This window comes from Pagrus pagrus, assembly GCF_965226575.1.
Source record: "Pagrus pagrus genome assembly, chromosome: 12".
Taxonomy (NCBI): Eukaryota; Metazoa; Chordata; class Actinopteri; order Spariformes; family Sparidae; genus Pagrus; species Pagrus pagrus.
This window is the reverse complement of record NC_140196.1, coordinates 20,271,552-20,292,839: the sequence shown is the minus strand read 5'-3', so window position 1 is coordinate 20,292,839 and position 21,288 is coordinate 20,271,552. Positions and strand designations below refer to the sequence as shown.

The 21,288-nt window shown below is 41.1% G+C and overlaps 4 protein-coding genes across 4 annotated transcripts; 2 read left to right on the top strand and 2 right to left on the bottom strand.

Moving 5' to 3' along the window:
* The first annotated feature begins 323 nt into the window (after positions 1–323).
* On the top strand, positions 324–2,870 carry tsen15 (TSEN15 tRNA splicing endonuclease subunit). The gene is made up of 4 exons (XM_084369227.1): positions 324–528; positions 620–701; positions 1,824–1,959; positions 2,058–2,870. The coding sequence occupies exons 1-4, from the start codon at positions 454–456 to the stop codon at positions 2,227–2,229; spliced, it is 465 nt and encodes a 154-aa protein (XP_084225353.1). The 5' UTR covers positions 324–453; the 3' UTR covers positions 2,230–2,870.
* Positions 2,871–3,937: 1,067 nt separating this feature from the next.
* On the bottom strand, positions 3,938–12,532 carry LOC311266716 (uncharacterized protein C1orf21 homolog). The gene is made up of 7 exons (XM_084369228.1): positions 12,467–12,532; positions 12,138–12,317; positions 10,171–10,312; positions 7,827–7,906; positions 7,312–7,382; positions 6,968–7,031; positions 3,938–4,889 (listed from the first exon to the last, which is right to left on the bottom strand). Exons 3-7 carry the CDS (start codon positions 10,259–10,261, stop codon positions 4,851–4,853), a joined length of 345 nt encoding a protein of 114 aa, XP_084225354.1. The 5' UTR covers positions 10,262–10,312; positions 12,138–12,317; positions 12,467–12,532; the 3' UTR covers positions 3,938–4,850.
* Positions 12,533–12,556: 24 nt separating this feature from the next.
* sec22ba (SEC22 homolog B, vesicle trafficking protein a) lies at positions 12,557–15,326 on the top strand. Its single transcript, XM_084369224.1, has 5 exons — positions 12,557–12,745; positions 13,621–13,730; positions 13,889–14,049; positions 14,157–14,303; positions 14,784–15,326. Exons 1-5 carry the CDS (start codon positions 12,671–12,673, stop codon positions 14,936–14,938), a joined length of 648 nt encoding a protein of 215 aa, XP_084225350.1. The 5' UTR covers positions 12,557–12,670; the 3' UTR covers positions 14,939–15,326.
* A 460-nt stretch (positions 15,327–15,786) lies between these two features.
* imp3 (IMP U3 small nucleolar ribonucleoprotein 3) lies at positions 15,787–20,727 on the bottom strand. Its single transcript, XM_084369226.1, has 7 exons — positions 20,489–20,727; positions 19,860–19,967; positions 17,117–17,191; positions 16,944–17,023; positions 16,791–16,842; positions 16,569–16,641; positions 15,787–16,386 (listed from the first exon to the last, which is right to left on the bottom strand). The coding sequence occupies exons 1-7, from the start codon at positions 20,623–20,625 to the stop codon at positions 16,360–16,362; spliced, it is 552 nt and encodes a 183-aa protein (XP_084225352.1). The 5' UTR covers positions 20,626–20,727; the 3' UTR covers positions 15,787–16,359.
* Between the last annotated feature and the right edge of the window lie 561 nt (positions 20,728–21,288).

Here is a 21,288-nt window from a genome sequence, read left to right as displayed (position 1 = left end):
TTCCATTGTGTGTAATAATTTTGTATTGTGTATTCTATTATAGTAAATTCTATATTCTAATATATTCTAGTACATATAAAGTATTTCTGATTCTGATATTTTATTATATTATATATCTATTCTATTATACTATATTATATTACATTACATTACATTACATTACATTATATTATATTATATTATATTATATTATATTATATTATATTATATTATATTATATTGACTTGGCTCACTGGGTTTTTTCTGCCCTAAGAAGTGTCTCTAAGGCTGCCTCCTGTCTGCCACGCGGAAAACAAGAATGAGTAACATTTTCCGCCCGGACGACTGAGACTGTAGCACGCTGGCAAAACTTAAAACATAAGTCACGCACGCCGTGACAGCAGCACTCTGTCCTGACATTACACAGTGTGTAATGAGAGTGTTCTGAGTCATTAGACACGTTAAATAATTAACATGTCGGAGGCGTCAGACACAGCGGACCTGAGGGAGAAGCCTCCACCTCCGCCCTGGATCCTGCACCATCCGACCGTGAGTGTCAGAGGAGAGCCCTGCTGCGTTCACTGCTCTGGTGCTAAATCATGTTGTAAATATTTCATGTTTTTTTTAAATCTTGTTTTAGTATCAGCTAATGAAGAGTCTGGAGGTTGAGGACAGCGAACAGCTTCACACAGCCTTCCTCGTCTACATGGATCTTTGTGAGGGTGAGTGTGAGAAGAGGTGAGCAGGAGCCAGGACTGTTTGTTGGTTTGTGTGTTTGTTTGTGTGTTTGTTTATGTGTGTGTCCTGCAGAGACATGGGTGCTCATCTGACAGGGTGATGGTCCAGGATCTCAACTTAAACTCCCACATGTTGCCCCTTTTAAATGTTTTTGTCAATACTTTCACCACACTTCATTAATAATTAGACTTCAATAAATATGTTCAGGGCTTAAAGTAAGACAATGAGTATTTATTATCCATTGTGTGTAGTTTGTGTGTTTTGTATAATGTAAACTCCTCCTCTGCTTATTAAAACTCCCTCAAACAGTACTTATTTCACATGTGAATACGGTGTCTCTAATGTTGGCTACAGTCCTGCTCAATGCTGTACATCCACAGGAGATTAATTTTACTGTATGAGTTTGCATGAAAAGAGCATTACAGGTGAGGCATTTTAAAGAAGGAAACAAAGGGTTAGCTAAAGCTCTTACTGATATAATGAAAAATGACATTTTATATATTAAAGGGGCAATACGTAGAATTTGAGTTGAATCAGTCAAAAATGTACTATAATTGTCGACAGGATGTGAAGAAATAGCAGTGCTGACATTATGACGTTTCTGTCGGTGTCAGAGATGTCTGCTGAAGTTAGCATGCTAAACAGCTAGCCCTGATCCATGCCGCTCCAAAAATCCTGTGTTAGCGCTGTTAACACCAACACTTCCCTGGTCCCCCAAGCTCTCTGTCCAAACCACTATCTGCACTGCTAACTGAGCTAACTAGCTAATGGCAGCCACAGTTAGCCGTTTTTCTGCTGCCTTTTTTTGTTTTGAGTTTGAATTCGACAGGTGTCCAATTTTTACATATTGCACCTTTTAAAATAGGTTGTGTCTTCAGTTACATATAAATTGTATTTACCTGTACAACCTCTAATTGTTGTCGAGCTCATTCAGAGTAACATAAAACTATAAAAACATGTTCTAAATGAGTGGGGGAAGGGTGAATCAGTGTTTAGTGTTGACGGAGGAAAGGCCTCTCTTATAACAAATGACATCCTGGCTGTAATGACCTTTGGAGGAGCCACTACAGTTCGCCGTAGACTGATTAGGCATTTGTCCTCCGCAGTGCGTCACTGGAAAGAGGTGTCTTGTGTCAAGAGTCCTGAGCTGCAGCTGGTTTTGCTGGAAGCGAGGGAGAAGGAAGGAGGACCCGTCCAAACTGTTCTTCCACTGCCTGTTCACCGATCTCTGAGCCACAAAAGGTAATTGGACACCTTTTTCTTTTCATTTAAAGACTTTTACTGTCACAAGTTGTCTACACAAATTTCCCAAACTCACAGCTTCCTCTTCTGCCGTGCAGCATACGTCACGTGCTGGACAGAGGCTTCCCCATGCTATTGTGTGCTGTAGCTGCTGACTCCACCCTTGTCTACCAGAGGATGACTGACGGTTTGGTGACACCTGATCCCCCTGTAGGACCCTTCCAGGATTTGGGACGCCGGCAGCATCGGAAGAGACGGCAGCAGCGCTGAGCTGTGAGAAGTCATGAAGGTGTTGATGATGAACCATAGGAGAGCAGAATGAGGCAGGCAGGCGGTTGGTTGGTTTGTCAGTCTGCAAAAGCTGCTCCTAAAAAAGGTCAAAGGTTTACTGACAACATGGCAGCAGGTGCTAATGGAATGAACCACTGTGCCCTGTGAGGTGTAAGATACAACCGGCTACATCCAACCAGAACAAAACTTTTTGGCTATTGACCCCTTAAAACTTTTGACCCATTGTCTTTGGTTGCACAGGTCTATGGGTTGTGAAAAGGTCAACCAGAGAGTGAGATTTTTTTCCAAATATGCAGTATTTAACAAGAGACATTCATGTGTTAAAATGCTTGTACTCATCTCGTGATCCCTCTCATGCTGACCTCTGGGAATCACTGGTCTGGTTCATTACTTTGACAAAACATAGGTCGGTTCCCATGAGGTCACAGGCCTTCCTTAAAACCTTCGAGCTAGACCAGATGAGTTGGATCCTAGTGCTTTCACCAAACATTTAGAGTGCATTACTTCTGCTGATACTGCATTTTTGAGGCTCGTACATACATTAACGTAAATTGATCATAAAGAAATATCTTTTTTTACCGAAGACCTAACAATAAAATTTTTGATGAGGATCCCTTCAATTGTGACTTTTGCCTTTTTATTTTTTGTTCCAGACCACTGACCAATGTGCAGTTAGCAATAACTAAGGATAACAGGGAGAGAGTAATTTAAATGATCTCTGATTGAAAGTGTCAATCAGAACAAGCTGGTAATAACGCGACGGGTCATCTGGAGATACAATATTAATATTATTATTTCCTGCTTTTGTTTGTTTACTTCTCTGTTATCTCTCACATTAGACACAAAAAGGGACCATCATGTAAAGCTGTAATGCTTCAGTGCATAGTCATGTACTGAGCTGGACATTTCAGAGTTGGAATATAAATATATCAGTGCTCTCTGGTGGACAAACTACATTAGTGGCGACAGTTTTTAAATGACATCCGTTGCATCTTGAGCATTTCTGTACTGTAATTTCTAGTTAATTTATGGCCAATATGACTTTCTCTATATGCTAACATTGCCTAAAAATATCAGCCATAACAATATATCAGTTGGGCTGTAATTTAGGCATGAGGAGTGATGATTGGTTAGGGTTAGGTTGAGAATATCAGGGCAGACCAATCAGGGGCAGAGTGGGGTTGGTCATGCCTTCACCTTAGTAGGCTTCGTAAAATCGCTTCCGGCTCTGAAACGAACAACCTTAAACCTACATTCCTTCTAAGGCCAGCAGGGTTGCAGCACTGGTTTCAAAACAAGTCTGATTGCACATAAGCTTATCAGAAAATGACCCTGCTTCTCACTTATTACCTGACTACACAGTTTCTTAATGAGTTTATGTTGTCAGTCGCTAGTTTCAAGTCTTCTTCAACAAAGCATGATATTCATGTTTGTAAATTATGGTCCTGTTCACAGCAAAATAGACAATCAAGTTATGCTTGAGGGCGTCGCTACCTTGTGATTGAAAAGTCATAATTACGGCTCGTTCTTCAGGTTCCCAGTGATATTCAGGATTTCGTGAGCCACAGTGCTTTCCATTTGCTTATCTAGTATTAGTAGGCGATTCATTTAAATAATACCGACCATGCAGGCTGTTCAGGAGGCTGCACTTCCTGTTTTCTTTCACATACCACAACACTGTCAGCTGTGTGGTTAAGTTACTGAAAACATTTTTTATTTTTCTAGAAAAACAAAACAAAAAAAACAAAACATAAAACTGAACACAACAACATAACACTGGTGAGGGGAATACATAATGAGACTTGACTGTGATTTTGCAGTGTCCACCATTAACATGGAGCAGATACTGAAGCAGGGGACATCAATAACCCTGCTGTGTGAGTGCATGAGTGTCTTTTTAATGGTGCAGTAGTGTCTAAATGAGAGGAAGGACTTGACCACATGAGACAAAGATTACAACACTTCAACCCTGAGCCTTATTCAACATAAATACTCTACATCATCGCAGAAAACAGACATGGACAGACAAACACACTGTACTGGCCAACGTGCTGTAGAAAAGAGGTTCAGACTGTGTCTTGGAATGCAGAAAGTGTCCTTGACTTTTTCAGGGAGGCGTTCAAGGATGAAATATTCAAAAATGATGCTGATAGAGACATTATCTTCACTCGGAGTCAGCGTCCACAAGGGCACTGGTCGCTTCTGCTGTTGGAAATTTATATTTGAAAGAGTCCTATGGTTGACAGCCATGTATATCGGCCTTCCAGCACTTATCCAAGCAGGGAAAGAAAAGCAGATTAAAATCCAAAGATCTCGGTCATCCTGTAATGGCTTCATTGAGGAAGTAAACCTCGAAAACATGTATAAATACTGAACCATCTTTGATTTCGGTGGTCGTTTCTCGCTGGGTTAAGCAGGAACTAAGGATGTGAGCAGGAAGGTAAAAAGGTGCTTGATTCAAGTCAGTAATCCATTTTTCTCAGGCGTGTACATACAAGGGACAGTCCCCCCCCGGACATGGTAACACATGGTTCGGTCCATCCGTAACACTGGAGTGACAGGTCCTTCATACTGAGACTGATGGACACACGGCCACAGTGCTATGTCATGTCCTCCTCCTCTGAGCAGTAGTCCCGGCCCTGGAAACAAACACAGAGAGATTCATGTATATTACATTTTACACACTGTTAACAGAGTTGGGACCAACCTGATTCAGTATCAGGTGCCAATACTGACGTGATTCAATTATCGGACCGTGGTCACCGATCCATGTACTGATCCAGATTCCACAGTCCGAGTCACAGTCAAAACATTAAAGGGTTTTGTAAATATTTAAAATATTACTGAGGTCATAATACAAACTCAGGAATATTTATCTTTTCCATAACTGAATAAACAAGCTGTTCTCAGAGGAAAATAAGGTCCCAGAACACTGTCTGAGGCTAGAAAGGTGGCAGGGTCCGCCACATATAAACAAAGTAAAACAGAATGAAATTGTCCTTTAAAGGTCAGTTTGTTTATTCAGTCATGAAAACACAGACAATTTGTATTTTTAGACTTAGGATTAGAGTTTCTTCCCCAAAACTACGTAGTGCTCCTTTAAAGAAGTTGCCCAAACAATTTCTTCTCCTACGCGGTTGATACGGTGGTAATACTCATTTATCACCCAAACATACTTGATTAGGCAACATCGTCTTCAGATATTTGCAGCACAGTAAGTACGATAAAGGAAAAAGTTTTCAGAATCAAATGCTTAGGATCAATTGTTTTAGCATGGATGATTTAAAATTACTAGAGAGAGGACATTAAATCACACACAGCTTCCTAGACCTTCTTTCTAGACCCACCACGCTACACAGAGGTTGAACATACAGGGACAAATTATTCTCCATCAGCAGCCTCAAAGGACAAAACGCTGCTGCAGAAACACACTGGCTGAAACGTCCCTTCATTACATTGAACCCAGGGCACTGTAGTTTATTTATGGTCTATGCCACATACACTGTTCTGGCAGAAATACTCACTAGTGCACCAGATGTGTGTTTATCCTCCATTCAAAATAGTCCCCAACAATAGTGCACTACTGTTTTAGAAAAGTTTGCTAAAAATGACAGTAGCCAGCTGTTCAGGGACATTGTTTAGACTATTTTCCACTTATTTTTGAAGATTTATATTTTTAGAAGGAACAAAAACGTTCTTGGTTGCAACAGACTGGGTGGGGAACTCAAAGTACTGAGCAACAGATTAATCAAATTAAACAGACCAGCAAAACCGGTTTTGTTATATATAAAACAACAGAAGTCTTGTCCTTACTGCTTTTGTTTCTGCATGCACTTTCCTACATCCTCTCATAACCCCTTTTCAACAGCTACTGGAGAATGTTTTTGCATGCATTTTGTTTTGTGTGTGTATGTGTGTGTGTGTGTGTGTGTGTGTGTGTGTGTGTGTGTGTGTGCGCAGATGAAGAAAACAATGATGTGGGTGAGAGCCACATTTCTCTTTAGCTAGAAGTGAATTGATAGACAACAATAGAGCTTTCTGTCACACTGGAATAAGTTATATCAGACAGGGTGTGGCTATTGTGGTTGCACAGGCACTTTCTTCAAGTGCGACTAAACATTTTCCCTGGTCTCAACTGAAATCTTTGCAGTTTCTGTTTTTAAACAACTGAGGTAATTACATTTTCTTGCTGAATCCAATTTATGTGTTGAAAGTTAAATTAAAATGTACAATTTGGTCCACCTGAATGATGTGCTGGTGCACCTTAATGACAAAGTGAGGTGCACCAGTGCAGCTAATGTGAGAAGTTAGAGCCCTGTCAGACTTTAGATACAGTTATTAGAAGAGGAAATGAATTGTTTGTTTTGTCTTTTTTTCCCTTTGTTAACAATGAAAAGAATAAAGAATGATGCCGTCTACTTCGATATGATTTAACTTCCCCTTGTACTATAAAACAATGAAAACACAGTTTGAACACATGGAGTCACACTGCAGCAGTCAGTTAAGCATGTTGTCAACGGTACTTCTTTAAATAACCTCACTGGTGGGGCGGACATGACAGATTGAGGCTGTTTTGAGGTAGCATGTTGTCATCTGCTGTGTCCTCACTTGCCACAGATTTGCTGCAGTGACAGGATTAACCTCCATTATGTCATTTAGCAGGAGCTTTTTGTAAAAACATCAAGCGATGCTCCACTGATGGGCTGTTATTCCTTACTTTCTCGATTTTCTCGTCCAGCATCCTGAAGAATTCTTGCTGACTCTCTGAGGAGTGGATGCTCCTGCAGGGACAAAGCGTGCAGCAGGTTAGAGCCTGGCGGTGTAACCGTTCTCACCCTTTTATAACTGAAGGTTCACTTCTGATCGTTTAAACATTTCCGGGGATCACGTTCCCAAGCACATGACAAACAAAACAGGAGCAAAAAATAAATACACTGCAACACAGTTTTCAGCTCAGCATCACTGCCTGTCATTGTGAATCCAAAATTAACGTCAGGGTTGAATTTCCTCGCCACCAAACTCATGTAGTCACGGAAAAGCAATTCAGTCAGTGATACTTACAGAATCTTTCCATTCCCGTTGGACCCTGTTTCATCCATGTGTTGACCTTTACCAAGCAGAGCACATTTCTCCTGCGGGGCAAACAAGCACACACACACACACACACACACACACACACACCTGATCAAAAAGTTGTCTTATGTTCTGTCATTCAGCAGAAAGCAAAATTTAAAACACACATGTAACTAAGAAGTTTCCTTATGTTGTTTTGTATTTATATTTCAAACAGACTTTTAAATAATGAAACTTTAATATATATGATATCAGGCAGTATTTATATGTGAAAGTACATCACATAGTAAATGTGTGGTATTAACCAAAACTATTATCTTGTAGCATTGTTGTGTTAAATCACTTTTTCCTCATTAGTATGCAGATGTATGCAGCCTGTCTGAACACTAAGTTTCTGTCATGACACATTTTGATTACAAAGGGACAGAAGCCATCATATCATACAGTGAAGTCCCCATTACAGACGTATATTGGAAGACAAAGTGTAGAATAGAGTCACGCACTGTGCTGTCCTGGCCGTCCACTCCTCCCTCGTCTCCACTCATGTACTTGACTTTCTCCACTCCTTTCATCTTGTACTCATCTGTGACAAAGTGGGAGACAGAGAGGCAGAGAGGAGCACATCTCCTCTGATTAATACACGACAGCAGACGCCGGCGGCCGGCGAGCAGAGGACGACCCACTCACAGCCGCTCTCATCAGCGCAATCCTCCGGGTTAATAGTTCTCACAGCTCAGTTCTTGGCAAAGTAATTCTGTGCCTGTATTCTCTCACGCTCCGCACTAAATCCCCTGCTAACAATGGCTGGCAAGCGGCGAACACATGAGCTGTCAGCCTGATTCTCCTCTTTCTCTCTGCCTCTCCATCTTTTGCACAACCCCACCCCCCCAAACCTGCTCCACCATCTCACTCCCACGCTTTTAGGAAAATGAAAATACAGTTACGGTGCATAGTAACGATGGCCTGACGGACACATAGTCATAACACATCAGATTGATGCTGAGCAAGTTATTGTTGTCGCTCACTGATCATTTTAGTTTTATAATCATCCGCAGCAGCTTTAACAACTATGACATGCTGCATGCTGGCCTACATTTGTGCTGTTAGACATCTGTTATAGACGTGATGTTAGCACCATGTATGTACAGGTGGGACTGTTCTTATTTAAAGGACAACTCCTCTGTTTTTACACTGTGTGCTTACAGGTCTTGGTGAGTACTACTGCATATGTAAAAAAAAAAGAAAAAAAAGTAGTATAAAGCCTTTTGTGTCTCCAGAGGAAGCTGCATGTAATCTGATAAGCTGCCTCCAGTGACGTCAATCAGCTGCTAAATTGCATTGTGGGTAATGTAGGCAGCAGGTTTTGAAAAGGAAGAAGACTATCTCTGGTTCTGCTGTATTGATTTTCATCATTTGATTTTAAACTGTCCATACTGAGACCAACAGCGTTACAGGAGCGATGCTAGACCAGTTGATGGTTTTTCAAACCTGATGCCTACATTACCCACAGTGCAACTAAGGCATTGACATCGATGGAGATTTATCAGATTACATGCAGCTTCCTCTGAAACCACAAAAGGCTTTATATTACTTGTACTTTCTGTGTTTGAAAAAATGCAAAACATATACATTGTTTTTAGATATTCATGTATTTATAAAGAGGGCTGAAATTATTTGACTGAAATTGAAGTTAAACAGCTGCACGTTTGGTAATAAATAGTTTCAGGAGGTCTCCGAGCAAAAATGCCACGTTTGTTGGTTCCAGCTTGTCCAGAGTGAGAATGAGAGGCCTTTTTAAGTGTAAAGTGAATATCTTTAGGTTTTAGTCTCTTGGTGCGATAAAGCTAAAACTTTGTAGATCTCATCTTGTTGGCTCATGGCTCTGACTGTTCGACCTTTCATGTGCACCCTTGTTTAATAAAGCACTAATTAAGGGTTTCATTAGGATCTTACAGTGCATCAGTTTACAAGTGTTTAAAGGTCCAGCCCAGCACTTCACTGCTAACTGTTCTCAAAACTCTTAATCAAGGTTGGATTTCCACAGTGTGTTTTCATTTTTTAAACACAACCTTTCTGTCCCATTTGACCTTCAGCTTATACGACAACTGAACATCGAACTGGTGAAAAATGTGTTATCTTGAACATCGCAGCAGTGATGTGTGCATTTTAACCTATATAAATATTGGTTTTTAAAAATAGAGAACATATATATTGTATTTGTAGATATACGTATTTATAAAGAGAGCTGAAAAGTTTTAAGTTGAGGAATCAACTAAACTTGACAGTTTTGATTGACTGTTTTTGAAAGCAACAATGCCAAATAATTACTGGTTCTAGTTCTTCAGTGAGATGATTAGAGGCTTTTTAACACAGGTGTTAACTGAATATCTTGAGGTTTAAGACTCTTGATCAGATCTAACAAGAAATTTCAAGCTGTCATCTTTGGCTCTGTGAAATCATATCATGAGTTTTTTTTTCACAATCTTTAACATTTTATAGACCAAACAATTACCAAAAACACTCCAGCCCAAAAGTATTGACGGTGAAATTAACTGTTAGTTGTTGGCTCATGGCTCTTACTTTAACCTTTCATGTGCTAATAAAGCACTAATTAAGGGATCATCATCAATACCAAAGTTGAACAAGTCTATCCAAGCACTTTTCAAAACTGCTAACAAAACTCTTAAAAAACATGAAAGTATCATGCGCTATTTTTATTTAAATACCCATATCAATACTAATGTGACCTAATCTGTGAAAATCCAGGTATTGCATCAGAAATGAACTTCCACATGAGCAATGAATGACAATAACAAATGGTGGCTATATATAAGTGAACAGACTGACCGGAGAGGAGGTCCCCGTTGCTGTAGGCTTTATTCTGGCCCTCCTCACCGTTGGGCACGGCAGACACCTGCTTGGCGGAGGTGCAGCCCATCTCCTCCTCCTCAGCTGCTCTCCTCCTCACTCCTGAGCATTACAGACACACCTGGGGGCAGGTAGGAGGGAGCGACAGACTGTGGTAAGTAAGAGAGAGTAAGAAGTACAGAAAAGTCCTACAACAGTAAAGGATAGGTGTTAAAATATTACTTTGATAAAAATTCACCCATATGAATAGTACTTGAGTAAAATTATCTGATCTTAAAGGTGCAATATGTAAGAATTGGCCACCTGTCAAATGAATACTCAAAACAAATAGGGGGCAGCATTTCGCTGGAGTAACCGCTAACTGCTGCGAACTTAGCTGCCTTTAGCTAGTTAGCTCACTTAGCCGTGCAGCTAGCAGGTCAGACTGGGAGTTCCGAGAACACTGGGGAGTGTTGGTGTTGACATCAGCAGCACAGGAGCTTTAGACTGGGATGTGTCGGGGCTAGCTGGTTAGGATGCTAACTTAAATCTTTGGAAGAAGCTACATAGATGTCAGAACTGTTATTTACATTCTGCTGATCATTTTAGTATTTAAGTTAGTGTTTGTATACTTTTAACTAAAATGATACATGTTGAACCCGTAAGAATCAAAAGTAATATTCTGGCAATAAATATAAAAAGTACAAGTAAAAGCTAAATATACAGTATATGTACGCAGCATGCAGTTGTCAAAGTAACTAGTAACTAAAGTTATCACATAAATGTAGTAGAGTAAAAAAGTCAAATATTTGCCTCTAAAAATAAAAAAAATACTCATGTTAAGTACATTTACATCAAAATCATAGCCTACTTAGGCACAGTACTTGAGTAAATGTACTCAGTTACATTCCATCACTGCGGGTAGATGTGTGTAAATAAGGACCACACACTTATTTGGTGAGCAGAGACCGAGCAGAGATCACAGGCAGGCCTCTTAATAGATGCTTTGTCTCTGGGGAAATCATCTGAGTAGCGTCTGTCCATGTGAGACACATCCAGAGGAGAGTGCGCCCACTGCGACCCTCCGAACCGAACCGAACCTCTCAGAGGAAATGAGCTCAACCAGACTGCATTTGGCAGAGGAAGGAATCCCTCAACTCCTTGGCTTGGGGAATCAATAATTTGTCATAATCAATTAGTCATGACGCGCCCCGCCCCGGAATTAAAACATATTATCTAAAGGGACAATAAACTAGACGGTTTCGCAGGACTGAGATTCACGCACACGCCGGTCTGGGAACACACCAATGAGAAGGTGCGCGCGGCGGTGCCAGCTGCACCGCAACAATAAGGCCTTTCAAGCTGTTAAGGATGCCACTGTGCCAAGCAGCCGGGTCATTTCAGTCAGTGAATGGGGGTGTTCAGAGGATTAATCTGAGGCTGCGGACAAGTGCTCCCATCTCCGCCGTTATATCTGCGTGTAGCAGCCGCAGCAATATGGCCAACATAACATAACATAACATAACATAACATAACGGTGTGTCGGACCCAAAGAGCAGGCTGTGGAGGATGATTGATCCCTGTATGGTTCGGCTGCAGTCAGCTGGTCTGCACACATCACACCCCCCTGACTTGTTGGCTTATATCCTATATTAATACATTTAAAAGCGGCGGCTGCAGATCATAAGCGGTGCATCGCTGCGCGGATATTTCATACAATTATAGGCGAGCAAATAATAAACAAGAGAGGAATTCCGTGCAAAGCTGCAAAATATCAAACGTCGTCTCATTTCACGACATCGGAGCATGATCGGGGTTCATTAAAACAATCAATAACAAAAGAAAATGAGGAAAAAGAGCAGCCATTCCACGGCCAGAAGGAAACGCCGAGACCGAATCGCCAGGACTAAACCAAATAAACACACAATAGGCTGCAAAATTAAAGCACAGCGATGCTGCAGTGTTACCTTTCTGGTTTGTCCATGGTTAGCGGGTCCTTCCTCTGGTTTTAATGCAGAGAGGCTTCACTCCAGACGGAGCAACCAGACAGACCGCATCTGCACCTCTCGGCTCAGCAGTGGAGATGCAGTCAGTCCGTCTGCCAGCTGTCTGGTCGGACTGCTGGCTCTCATGGCCTGCCCGATACTCTGTTAAAGTGGTGAAATAGCGCCTGCTGGTTAGAGAATAAACAAGCGAGTCAAACTACAACTGATGCGAATTTCGAAAATACATTTTCTACGAAGGAATGACACAAAAAATCCACGTAGTTTTCCACACGGTTTAACAAGCGTCCTACCTCTTTATGCGATGGAAATTTGACTACGAAGTTGCATTTTCATCAGTTTCCACTCGGGCCCTATTCACCGACGCACCGTCAACTTCCGTCCAGCTCATTCCCTCTGCATCATCAAAGTTGACAGCGAAAACATACAAAGTTTCTGAAGTTCACTGTGTGAGACCAAACCGACAGTGGACGCCGCCGATTTTCACCTCCGTCGACATGATTTCACTGACAATAATCGCTCGTGTGGCGGACGGACTGCCGCTCGCTGCGTCCATACAGGAGGATGAACAGGTATGAATGAAAGCTAGCTTCCTCTGTTTGAAGGGATCTTACTCGCCAAACTCCATTCAAAAATAGTGATATTTAAGGACTGCTCACGTACCCTCAAAGCTAGACCTCTCAAATACAAAGACAAGGGCTTTATTTACTCTCGGTACTATATTGGGAAAGTACACGTAATCCACTGAGACGTTAATTTAATCAAACTGTAACTTAATTTTTATTGTACAGGTCAGTTAACAACAACGTACGCAACTACAGTTATGTCCCAACCCTAACCATGTGTTAAGTATGTTATGTTCAATACCGAGTTAGTTTTAGGTTGGACATTAGACAGACATTCACTCTGGGGACACCCAGCGGCGCCTCTTACTCAGTTTCCCCCAGTGTTGGCAGCAGGAGGGCGGTTAGCTCACCTCCCAGAACCTCGCGCTGCGCTGGAGGCTGACGTAGGGACATCAATACATTGCAGTATTGTTTGTTTGATGTACACAAAAACAATGTCTCTTCATGCTGACTTGATAAAATTATAGAAAATAATGATTTAAAAAATAAATACATGATTAATAATTAGTTTAAAAAATCAGCATTTCTTTTCAATAGCTTCCATGTGATGTGGCCCAGTGACTCCAAACCAATGCCAAATTGTATTACTGAACGGGACAAATAAGACACACCTCTTTTTATTGGATTTTACTGCTTCTTCTATTTTATATCAATATTTTTTATCAAAAATCAGCATTTCTTTTCAATAGCTTCCATGTCATTTGACCCAGTGACTCCAAACCAATGCCAAATTGAATTACTACACAGGCCACATAGGACACATCCCTTTTTATTGGATTTCCTCGTTCTGATTACAGCATGTTTATGCTTATCTTTGTCAGTCAGGAAGAGACCTCCAGCAGTACCAGAGCCAAGCCAAGCAGCTGTGCCGTAAACTGAACGCTCAGAGTCCAGACCGCTGCACGCTGGAGGCCGGGGACATGAACTTTCAGTAAGTTCGTTTGTTGACTTGCTGTGTATTCTCAAAGGGGCCTTAAACATAATCAACACGTCAATTCTGTAGGTTTACTTCAATACATATATTATCAGGCATCAAAATCATAATAAATAACCCTTGATTTGGACTCAATTTATGTTTCTTGTTTCCAGCTATTTAATAGCACAGGGTGTGTGCTACCTGTCCCTCTGCGAGGCCTCATTTCCCAGAAAGATAGCGTTTGCATACCTTGAAGACCTCCACAGTGAATTCTATGACCAGTATGGAAGAAGAGTACCCACAGTGACGAGGCCGTACTCTTTCATTGAGTTTGGTAAGACTGTTTGTGATCTGCTACATTCAACAAACGCAGTGTGTTTCACTATGTGCAGAAAGAACAAAATCATTGACCAAACTCATATCATACATTCATTGTTCCAGACACATACATCCAGAAAACAAAGAAGACATACGTCGACAGCAGGGCCAGGAGGAACTTGGGCAGTATTAACACAGAGCTGCAGGATGTCCAGAGAATCATGGTGGCAAATATTGAGGAAGTTCTGCAAAGAGGAGAATCTCTTTCTGGTAAGTATACAGTAATACAACTAGAATGGCACACAGTAGAGCGTATACCTCAGCCTGGGCCCCAGAGTCCCCTTTTGTACTCATAGATGCCAGCCACCTGAATACGCCTTCAATAGTTTTTGCGTAATCCTGCAGTCACAAGTGGAAACAACCTCCTTAGTAGTTAAACACAAGGGACAAAATACCAAGAACACCTGATGATATAAGTTGAAGTTCAATTGTGCTCTTCTGAATGCATTTGTGAATATGTGGCGCTGCACTGATAAGTCGATTAATTTAGTCGGTTGAAAGAAAATAAATCGACAACTATTTTGATAATTTATCAGTAGTTTGTCATCTTTCAAGCAAGACGTTTGCTGTTTACAGCTTCTTAAATGTTAGGAATTGCTGCTTTTTGTGTCACTTATGAGGTTAAAGAGTCTTTGGCTTATTCATTGCTAAGAAAATGTCATCTCATCCAAATACTTCTGTTTCCTTCAGCTCTAGACACAAAAGCCATCAATCTGTCCACCATGTCGAAGAAGTACCGCAGCGATGCCAAATACCTCAACACCCGCTCGACGTATGCCAAGGTGGCGGCTGTGTCAGTGTTCTTCATCACGCTCATCATCTATGCGCGCTTCTGGTGGCTCTGACAGATTCAACAAGGGAGAAGCTGTTGCATTTCTGTTATATACCAGGGTGCCTTAAAGGGGTCAATACAGTCTCATCTATCAGATGAAGATAGAAATGCTTTCTATGCTTTATCTTTGAGAGACCTGATGTATACAATATAGACTGAGCCATAAGTCGGATGAAAAACAAATGCTTCATGTACCTGTGTTTACTGGAATATTAAAAGCAGGGTGTTGGTAAATTAACATTACACACTGGTGTAAGGGTTTCCTCCAGAGTTTCAACATTATGGGGAAACAGGTTTTGTAAAAAGTCTTAATAACTGTGATAAAAGTGTTTATTGTTCGCAAAGTTTACATTGTAACAAAGTCTTATTGAAAAAAATAAATATTTATCAAATTGTTCAAATGTTTCCATTTTAAAGTTATTCTGAAGGTGCCATATTGTAGAAAGTGAGATTACATGTCTTTTGTGATTATAAAACAGACTGAAGAGTTGTATAAATACTATGAAAGAATCAAAACGCTCAATCCATGGAGAAATACACAGCCTGTATTCAGAAACTGCATCTTCAAATGAGCCATCAGCACTGACGTAAGGTTGTGGTGTCACAACCGTTTAGTCTGGGGGCGTGGCTGAACGGATGTGGAAACATGGTGGGGCAGTGCCTGCTCAGGCTTGTGAGAGGAGTGTTGGGTTTTGCAGGAGGGGGACCTTAAAGAGAGGCACTAAAATGGAGCATTCAGAAAGAATGAACAGAGGTGCTGCAGCAATAAACAGTATGAGAAAATAATGTCTTTGAACATAAGAGCACGTAAAAAAAAAAAAATACTAGTGGACAACTAAAATGAAAGTACAAACCTGAAAATATGTATAATATTGGACCTTTAATATGAAAACATTACAGTGACAGTCCCCTTTATGGTGCATTCACACCTATGAACCAGCATTTTCATGCTCACATACATGCTGACCCTGTGAAGCCAGCTGATGTTCACGCAGATGTTACGCACAATATGCAGAGAGAAGGAACAGTCACACAACTCTGGACGCTGCTCTGAACAACCAGTGTGATGTTGTCCAGTGTTCAAAAAAAGAGGAGGAAACGACTGAGACTGTGCTCAGCTACCGCATTCTGAGCGGGTATAGAGTCCACAGTCAAATGGTGTTATTGACGAATACAGAGTCACCAGCCCTGCAGAGTCAGATAGTTTGGATGGATGATCAACTGTCAATAGATTGTAGTTCAGTGAAGACTGAAAGTGTGCCCCTTTTGTCCTTGCTCAGACAAAACTGGTTTTGTATGGATTTGATTTTCTTCCAACAAATTCAAAGTCGATATGAGAGTCAGACGGTTCACTCCCGGGTTGTAGAGTTATCCACTCCACAGTTAAAGGAGCAGATGTCTTGTCCCTTCCCTGTCCTCCAGGGTGAAACAGACTTATGCCAACAGATCAAAGTCATCCCTCTGTAAAAGAAACAGTGGTCAATTGCAGAATATCTGTATTATGCTTTATCCTAGAAAAATGACCAGTGACACTCATAGCTTTTATGACTTGACTTAGATTTGCTTAAAAACTAAACAATCCCGGCATTTTTACTTCAACAACTGTCAGATAAAATATGTAAGATCCTGAAAACTCAACTCACCTCATCATTATAATTCAGGACATGCTGCCTGATCTTGGAGGAGTCCACCCAAGTGACAAAATCTTCCATGTTCCTAAAAAAGAGACAGTAATTGTTGCAGTATTTGATCACTTCAAAGCTGTTGCATATGCACCTATACCATGAAATTATTCTGTTTTTGCAGGACAGACAGTTTGAGAAAGTGGTGCAATAAAAAGAACAAGAAAAAAAGTGGAGACTAACCTTGTGACTAAAAACGCTGGGTCTGTGACGATGTCTGGGCCAACGCGCACATCTGAGACTGAGTGAAGGACGCTACCAGAAAACTATTTCTATTTCTTACAATACAAGTCTTTTGTGAGCATAAACTTATAAATATGAAGTATTAAAGGATACGTCCCTGTTCAATGAAGGTGATGGCTGTCTTCAGGCTCTGAGCCATACGTAGACTCAGCATGATAGAGGGCAGCCTCCTCCTGCAGGAGTCACACAGGTGAAAACAGACTACTGACACATGATCGCATCTAAGGACTAAATGACAGTATAAACATGTTTGTGGGAAGATTTACCTGCAGAATGAGGAGGCTGTGACTTTCTCTGTGAGGGACAGATTCTGTTTGGTGGGGGTGAGACCGATGCTGTACCTGATGTGAAGAAACAATAAAATCATCAGTCTGAGATCGTGACTTTAAGAATAGTTAAAACCAAGACTGTCCAAAACGACAAATGGAAACAAACACCACTGTATGTCAGCACAGGAGCCTGTACCATGAAAGTGAGTTCAACTTAGCCTAACTCTCTTTGGGTTACCTGAAGTTTTATCTACTACTAAATCTTCTACTACTGAAGTTTCATAGAATTGTGTTATTTTTGGGTCAACTCCTCCTGTAAACCCGGACATATGTAATCCAGGATAAGCACCTTTAAAAAGCCCGTTATCAATCTGGGTTTTCCTTTCCTGCTATCAGCACATTCTACAAGGTGGCTGTATAAAATGTATAAAACATAATCACATGACTAGAAGAGAATAAGAAGCTGCAGATTTTAGAATATTAAAAAAGTAAGGCTGTACCCTTCCTGCTTTATGACCAAAGGCGTAACAAGGATGCTGGTGAGTTTGGACCGAGGCCAGTTTCAACAAGGTAGTTTTTGTCGCTCCATTCTCGTTCTTGTTCTCACTGGACTTGTTGCATTTGTTTTCCTGTAGACTGGCAGCTGACAATGAGCTGATTGGTGTGTTTAGGGGATGTGACAGATGGTGAGGACGCTAAAGAGAAGGAGGTGGGCGCAGCAGCTGGTGAAGTGGAGGAGGTGGGAACACCAGTGCAGGAAGAAGAGGTGGGCACAGCTGCTGCACTGGGCACGAGCTCTACTATCTAGACACTGCTCCATGTAAAAAATTGTATTATTCACTCATCACCATCATCTTCTTACAATCACCCAGACGCAAATTTAAAAAATGCACTACAGAATTATTTACAGGGTGTCCTATTCTAATCTAAATGTAACTGCCTGTGTACTGTACATGAACTGTAAGTGTGTGGCATGAAGGGGTTACAATCTTCAATTCTTTGTGCAACCCAGTGTTAATGACAAATAAATGACCTTAATCTTTGATTAAGTTAGATTTAAGATGGATTAACGCAGTTATTAAGAGTTGCAGGGGGCGACCCAGTAGCTCAGTTGGTAGAGCACGCGTACCACGTACAGAGGCTTTGTCCTCGCTGCAGCGGCCCGCAGCTCGAGTCCGGCACTTTTCCTGCATGTCATTCTCCCTCTCTCATACCGTTTCCTGTCCCCACTGAACTGTCCTGTCAATAACACCATGAAGGGCCAAAAAAAATACACTACAAAAATAATAAATAAATAATAAAGAGCCTAACCTAGCTTCAAGAGGCTGACAGCAAGGACTACAATACATATTCACAATGTCAAGTTTTATGAACATGGCAAAACGATGCGCATTGAGGCCAAGTCATTCTGGTCTGAAGGAAAACAAGAGAAGCCACACAAACTTTGTGACACACCGCGCACATATCACATATAAGTTAACATGCAAACGTGAAAGTTGACTGAAGCGTATCCGAGTTCTAAGCTTGCTCAACTGTTACTGGACCACAGGGTCGAAAATGGGCAGCACTTGGGAAGGAGGGTCATTTGCCTGTGTTCCTGAATCTGGGCATAATGTTTTTGGCTGTGACAGCCTTCTTGCGAAGTGAAAAAGTGGCTCTTCCCAACCACCATGTCTCCTCTCACCCGACCCACACGACTGGCCAGGGTGCTGAACACAGCCTCCAGGGGGTTGGATATGCTGATGCCCAGCAGCTGAAACATGTGATCACTGTTTGAGGGAGCAGCAGAATCTCAATTTCCTTAGCTCTGCAGATGTCAATTACATGGCCCCACAGTGTGTTTTGTGCTGGTCCATTATTAGGACAAAGGTGCGTTCTTCGGGGGCACGTTTAATCACACCGTAAGGCCATATCATGAAGAGCTCAGTGGTCATGTATCCTTTATCAGTGCACCCACACATGCCGTTTCTTGAACCATTCATTACACACGCCCCACTGGGAAGACAGCGAGGATAAATGATGAAGGGAGGGACGTTTATACCAGCTGCACAGCCAAGTGTACAGTGATGTGCTCCTGATGGCAGACATGCCTCTTCTCTTTCTAGCACATCACTTTTTCCTGACTAATCTCTGGTTTATCTCCAAACCCAGTTCAGCCACAGTTCCAAATTATGTGAGGTTTGTTGTGGTTGTTTTAATAAAGACTGAAAAACTTCTCTGTTGCTTTAGGGTATGGCAGCAAGGACCCTGGTCCAATTAAGGGAGTCCAGTGTAGCGAGTCTGGAGGGTCACACTTTTGCAGACACTTGCGTATGTGGAACAGAAATGCTTCCTCGCTGGTTTTTTCTTTTTTGAAAGCATTCAATAGTTTTTTAGCATTGTTAGTTTGCAATTGACATGGAGAGAGAAGCCAAGACACAGCAAGTCAGAGAAGGATGACACAGATTTCCAGGAATCATAAAGTTAAAATTAATGTAAGATAGGAAATGTTATCGATGCCTCATATGGTCGATGACCAAATTGTGGCATTTACAATCATGGGAAATTTAAAACAAAATGTTTTTTTTCTGTAAAATAAAAGATAATAAATGGTAACGTTATATTTACAATTATCACAACAAAGTAGCCTCATGTTTTTCCGAGCTGCAGCGAAAAAATAACAGATCTGGACAACCATGTAACAGGCCAAAGATGCTGACTGAAAGTTGTTAGATAGAAGATTATATCGGGGCAAACTCACAGTTTTTCCATTAGCTGATGTGTGCTCTGAGCTCTGAAGCCATCCTTCTCATCCAGGTCTCTGATTTTCTGGGCCAAATCTCTGATGTTACGACTCAGCTTGTTGTACCTGAGACGAAGGAGAAAGAAACCCTGTTAGAACAATGAACAAAACATGTGTTCCTGTGTCAGTATCATTCACTGTTCAGATGACATCCTTAAAATAAGTGGGATTAGACAAATACAACTATCAAACAGGTTGTACTCGTACTAGTACTCAATGGTTTCAGCTACTAGTTAAAGGGCTAGTTCACTCAAAATATACAATTAAATCAAAGGAATCAAAATTAAGACAGTTTAATTCAGGCGTTGGGCTCTATGAGCTCTGATACCCAGTATTTGGATATTGTATGTAAGTTAGTGTAGCTGAAAATGAATAACCACAGAAATATTTTTGTTTTGAGTTTCAACCTGTTTGGTTGTTGACTTCGGACTTTCCTCACAATTAAAACATTGAACGTATTTTCCATCACTGCCTGGTCAAAGTATCCAGACTAAACGCTAGTTTAAACACAGCAGGCAGAGCAATAAGGTTTTGTGGCAGTAGCCAGTGTTAGCCAGTGTTAGCCAGCCACAGACTGTGGTCCTCACTTGGTGTAGTCTTCTCTCTTCTCGATGCGGAACCTCCGCAACACTTTGACCTCGTGCAGGTTGTTGTCCACCTCCCAGTTGATGAAGTCCACCTTCTTCAGCAGCTTCTGTTCATGGTGCTTTAACTTACGAACCATTTTTACACCTTTTAATAACTGAATCCGATATATTTACAGTACAGGGTGCTTCACATGGAGGCTGAGTGGAAACAGGAAGCACGTGTTCTTCTTCTTCGCTCACTAATTATCGTCGACCGTCGCGTTAACGTGAGCTACAGCGCCACCTGCCTTTGACCTTAAACATCTCTCTAGTCAAACCTCTGCTGACATGTTCCCCCCCGTCATTTAAACATTAATACCTTAGTATTCACGGTGCTTTGTTTATTCCCGAATGACTCAAAATATCTTCTTAAAATATCCTAATTGTTTTTTGTCCCCCTAAACTTTATGTATCTCACAAAACATGGGTGGCATGATATGACATGGAGTTAATGTTGTGATTTGTGAGTTTGTTTGTTTGTTTGTTTGTTTGTCTGTCTGTCTTAAATCCCCACAAATTTCAATGAAGTTTGGTGCGAGAGTATGCAAGACTTTAGCTGTGGATCAAGATTTTTAAAGCTTCTTATTTTGGTAGCTTTAGGTTTTTTTCTTTTAAAAAAATAAAAAATAAATTGGTTTCTCATTTTGTTTCCTGTGATACAAACATGTGCTATATGGTTTCTGTAACACAGTTAGGTGCTATTCTGTTGTGTTTTGCTTGTATGAGACCCTGTGTGGTCCTGTGCTCTCCTTCAGAAGGAT